Source organism: Genypterus blacodes, unplaced genomic scaffold (assembly GCF_046128005.1).
Source record: "Genypterus blacodes isolate CSIRO-AG114 ecotype Tasmania unplaced genomic scaffold, CSIRO-AGI_Gbla_v1 ptg000005l_1, whole genome shotgun sequence".
NCBI classification, from domain to species: Eukaryota; Metazoa; Chordata; class Actinopteri; order Ophidiiformes; family Ophidiidae; genus Genypterus; species Genypterus blacodes.
This window is the reverse complement of record NW_027466819.1, coordinates 1,412,593-1,417,907: the sequence shown is the minus strand read 5'-3', so window position 1 is coordinate 1,417,907 and position 5,315 is coordinate 1,412,593. Positions and strand designations below refer to the sequence as shown.

The window sequence follows — 5,315 nt, the reverse complement described above, 5'->3', positions numbered from 1 at the left end:
CCCACAGCAGGTTGATCATTTTCAGCACGGATTAAATAGATTCTGAATCTTGGGAAATTGATAGATATTTACAGATATGCCACATTTCTGAAGATGCTGTAACAGAAGCAGTGGGGTGTTTGGCACGTTTGCATTCTTTTTTAACCAGTACTTTCACACGCCTCACATTTGCCCGCATTAAATCTATTTTGCGACACGAGGTTCAGGAGCCTGTGAGAAAGAAGCAGCTGTTTCACCATCAGGATGATAACTGGAAGCCTGCCATTGGTCCAGGAGATCAAGGACCGTGTATAAATATCACGGGTGGCAACAGGTTTCTTTGTAGGGTTTTCTCTCTCAGCCGGGGAAAGCATGAAGTTGTTTATTCTTGTGGCTCTGTTTGGGCTCAGCCTGGCCCAACATAACCCCCACACCAGGCACGGGAGGACGGCCATCGTCCACCTGTTTGAGTGGCGCTGGGCAGACATCGCTGCAGAATGTGAGCGCTTCTTGGCTCCCAATGGCTTTGGTGGAGTTCAGGTATGTATGTATGAATGCAGATGTATAGAGGACAGCAAGTGGTAATGTGTTCAGTTTTTGAGCTAAACCAATATAGCAAGAATGGGAAGATTGTATTGTCACCTCAAGACAAGAAGGTCAAAGGTTGGCACACTCCCTGTTTCACAAAAATGTTAATTACAGTGCAACGTTCTTACCTTTCTCCTTGCTCAGATCTCCCCTCCAAATGAGCACATCGTGCTGAACAACCCCTGGAGGCCCTGGTGGCAGAGATACCAGCCGACTGGATACAACCTCTGCTCCCGATCAGGCAACGAGAACGAGCTGAGAGACATGATCACACGATGCAACAATGTTGGGGTAAATTTGAGGCAGCAGCAACGTCGCTCTTCTGACTTTAATGCTTTACTACCGTGAAGAATCCTGCTTCCCTTACGCCGGCTTTTAAATAAGACATTTGTCCGGAAAACTCTCACCTGATTTCCCATCCACCCACAGGTCAACATCTATGTGGATGCTGTCATTAACCACATGTGTGGAGCTGGTGGTGGGGAAGGCACCCACTCTTCATGTGGAAACTGGTTCAGTGCAAGTAAGAAGGAGTTCCCCACTATTCCTTTTTCCTACAGGGACTTTAACGACCACAAGTGCAGGACTGGAAGCGGAAATATCGAGAATTACGGGGACGCCAATCAGGTACTGCATGGGTGTCATACCCAGATCCACAAAAGCTGCTCTTTCATGCTGTGAATTGTGATGTAAACGCCTGTGCGTCGCTCTAGGTGCGTGACTGCCGTCTGGTTGGTCTGCTGGATCTCGCCATGGAGAAAGATTATGTCAGAAGCAAGGTGGCTGATTTCATGAACAAGCTTGTTGACATGGGTGTGGCTGGATTCAGAGTGGATGCCTGTAAGCACATGTGGCCCGGTGACCTGTCAGCCATCTACAGCCGTCTGCACAACCTCAACACCAAGTGGTTCTCCGGCGGCTCCAGACCTTTCATCTTCCAAGAGGTGATTTGGGAAACAATGTTCTCATAGATTTACATAGGAACGGATCCTATATCCAACAACTGACTGAAGAACAACTGTAGGCAAAAGTGTGCAATTATTTACAAATTTTTTATGAGTACTACGTGAAAACATCATTGTTACTTTGGTATGAACGCTTTCATTTATATGTTGTCTTACTAGGTTATTGATATGGGAGGTGAGCCTATTACAAGCAGTGAATACGTCCATTTGGGCAGAGTGACAGAGTTCAAATATGGAGCCAAACTGGGAACAATCTTCCGAAAATGGAATGGGGAGAAGCTGTCTTATACCAGGTGTGTGTGCATCTACAGTTGCACTTAAACGGCTGGTTTAGAGGTGAACTCTCACATGCAATTATGTTCTTGTCTCCAGGAGCTGGGGAGAGGGATGGGGTTTCATGGCCAATGGCAACGCTTTTGTCTTTGTTGATAACCACGACAACCAGAGAGGCCACGGTGCCGGCGGTGCATCCATAGTTAGCTTCTGGGACTCCAGGCTCCATAAGATGGCCGTGGCCTACATGCTGGCCCACCCTTATGGAGTGACCAGAGTGATGTCTAGCTTCCGCTGGAACCGCGACATTGTGAATGGAAAAGTACGTTCACTTAAGCAGGATGTATATGGATGCTGAATTTGTTTCTCCATTTATTGGATGATACTGTATATCCACTCCTTCCATTACTTCCCAGGATCAGAATGACTGGATGGGCCCTCCCAGCCACGGTGATGGATCCACTAAGCCTGTTCCCATCAACCCTGACCAGACCTGTGGAGACGGCTGGGTGTGTGAGCACAGATGGCGTCAGATCAAGTGAGTCCTCAGAACACAACATGTCTACTTCTCTTGCGTCTACTTCCAAAGACTTCTGACATACAGTGTTTGTTCTGTTGCTGCTTAGGAACATGGTGATTTTCCGTAACGTGGTCAATGGACAGCCTCATACCAACTGGTGGGACAACCAGGGCAACCAGGTTGCATTTGGACGTGGCAATCGTGGCTTTATCGTCTTTAACAATGATGACTGGTGAGGAATATTAACTGGGATTTACAAAGTCCAATCTTAACCTGCTTAAGTATTGTAATAAAGCATCAACAGTGCACAGACTTCCCCATTCTGTTATTGTCATTACCCCAGAGAGATGCATCTTTATTCAAACTCTTTATTTACTCTTACGACAAAGTGTGGAATTAATCATCTGCAGCACATTTGTGTGATAATCTTCTCATCAAATTAAACAGCCTTTCATCTGACGCCCCATTGGAATACACTTGTAAATGATTTCCTCCTGCTTTAGCATAATTTAATCATAATAAGAATAAAAAGCTTAACAACAACTTATCTTTACCTTCAGGGATCTGAATGTGACTCTGAACACCGGCATGCCTGCTGGCACCTACTGTGACGTGATCTCTGGCCAGAAAGATGGAGGAAGGTGCACCGGGAAGCAGATCCAGGTTGGGGGTGACGGCCGCGCCCACTTCAGGATCAGCAACAGAGATGAAGACCCATTTGTCGCCATTCATGCCGACTCCAAGCTGTAAACACCAATTTTTAATAAAGCTTATTAAGCAATTTAATAGCAATTGGATTTTTCTGAGCAGGCTGAATGATATAAGCTTGGTTTTTACATCAGTATTTTGAAATCTATTTTTAACTTTGAGAATGGTGGATAATGAACCCATTGCTGTCATGTTTTAAGTATAAAGCTCTTAACTCTGTCCTGTGTGACTGGTAACTAGTGATCCACTATGGTTACAGCATGTAGGAACTAGAATCACTGACGTCTTAGGAGTCATAGATTTTCTCTGACAAAAGGCACACATGTCAACATTCATCTCCTTCTCCATCTCTCCTGGGAAAAGGATCAAACCTTCCAGATGTCAGAGTGAAAATGTGTCTTAATATCCAAACAGTAATATACTTTGCATGCAATATTGCTAAATCCATGGAGGAACAACATTTTGCAACAAACATTAAACTAGCTTTTTAAGTATGAACGGCAGTGAAAAGGTGTGACCCACCTCCCAACAGGCTGCACAGTCATGCTGGGTCAGAGAGAGTCCTGTGACAGCGGCCAGTGTCCTTCCTGCTTTGTACGTTTCTCAGATCTTCAGGGAAGGACTCGGCGTCACACATGCAGCCACTTCAGTTTCACCTGAGTGGCATCCGTCATCAGGGCGGCACAGGGGCCCCAGAGGACCGCCTCGCCAGCTCTCCATCCTCGCTTCCTCCCTTCCTTCCTGTCCCATCTCCGCCTCTCTCTCCCTCTCCCTCTCTCTCTCTCCTTGCCCACCTGCTGAGTTGATGTCAGCAGCTCTGGACTCGGCGATGCTGGAGTGCCATCCGCCAGAGGAGAGGCAAGCAAAGGTTGATGCCTGCCACAACATTCATCTCATCCTGGTTGTCATGGCAATGTGACCCGTGAAGGCACAAAAGCTTGGCAATTATTTCTTGATTTATAGGACAATAAAACACCCGAGGAAGAGGAAGGAAAGTGGGTCCTCTGAAACTGTAAACAGCGTGATTACTGCAGGTCACGTAGCCTAGAGTTCATAAAATCAGAGAAATAAAGACAAGGAAAGATTGCGATCTTAATGTTGGACCAGTCACAACATATTGCACCTGCTAAATTATTGACCCTCTCTCCATCTTTTGGTGCGGGCAGCTGTGAGGGCCTGTACCTTCAGATTAGCCGCTGAGATGTCAGCGGGTAGCAGGCCTGAGTCTTCGCTCCTGTCATCTCCACTGATGCCTTGTGACGCAGCTGTCAATGGTGTCCCCATCCTGTTTCATATTTCATATGGTGGGCCAGAGCTGCCTGTCAGAGCCGCAGAGAAAGACAGCGGCCAAGTTAGAAGATGAAACACACAAAAGAGTTTGGAGCTGGTCGTCTCTCTTTCAACAGCGCCCAGACGCTTTAAAGGGGAAAGTACGTGAGGCGTGCAAATCAACACTTAATTTGTGAGGTGATAAAATGTAATTTGGGCTTAGTTGTAGCGGAATCAAGTCATGATTTGCGTGTAAAAATGTTTTTTGTTTTAAATAATTTGAATATATTCATCAAATTCTTTGAGTGCTGAATGTTTACTTAATTACTTTCTATTGATTTTATTACTCAACTGATCCCTGAACAGAGCTTTGAAGCAGCAGATCACATTCAGCTCCTCATCACATGGGGGCAGTGTTGAAACAGAAACTATGGCACCGTCACAAAGTGAATCTAAAAAAGGCAGACGGGACGTTTTGCTCTGTAAATCTCTTGCTTTTTTAAATATCAGTTCTTAAAGATGAAGAAGAAAATTGATTGACGCTCGAATGTAAGAAGTGGACATGAATTAAACACCGCCAGCGACAATATGAAAGAGGTGAATGATGCATGACCTCATCGCTCATACAAAGTTTATACATGTAAGACTGTGTGATCTTAAGCTATCACTGTTATCTCCGTCTGATCCAGATTCCTGCTGTTAGTATACATGAATGTAATCATCACTTATGTAAGCATCCCCACTGTTGGAATTGATGTGATATGGCTACATTTTCAGCGATTCAGTTTAGTTTAAAAAAAACATGGATGCAGTGATGATCCCAAGGCCGAGATAAACTATTTATCTCTACAATCTCTGTTTGCTGCCAACGTCCTGTCAAGTCTTCAGCTCAGCTCTCTAAGGCACTTTCACCATCCAATACAACAGACTGCAGAGGCTCGCTATAATGAGTGACATTAAATCAGTTGTTTAAAAAAAGGAAATGAATTTAATATATTGCATGTCTATTCAAG

At 45.0% G+C, this 5,315-nt stretch overlaps 1 protein-coding gene across 1 annotated transcript; it reads left to right on the top strand.

The window, feature by feature from the left end:
• Positions 1–314: 314 nt before the first annotated feature.
• On the top strand, positions 315–3,106 carry LOC142996583 (alpha-amylase). Its single transcript, XM_076147545.1, has 9 exons — positions 315–519; positions 712–858; positions 997–1,194; positions 1,281–1,511; positions 1,692–1,825; positions 1,905–2,127; positions 2,222–2,343; positions 2,432–2,557; positions 2,886–3,106. The coding sequence occupies exons 1-9, from the start codon at positions 352–354 to the stop codon at positions 3,073–3,075; spliced, it is 1,539 nt and encodes a 512-aa protein (XP_076003660.1). The 5' UTR covers positions 315–351; the 3' UTR covers positions 3,076–3,106.
• Positions 3,107–5,315: the final 2,209 nt, after the last annotated feature.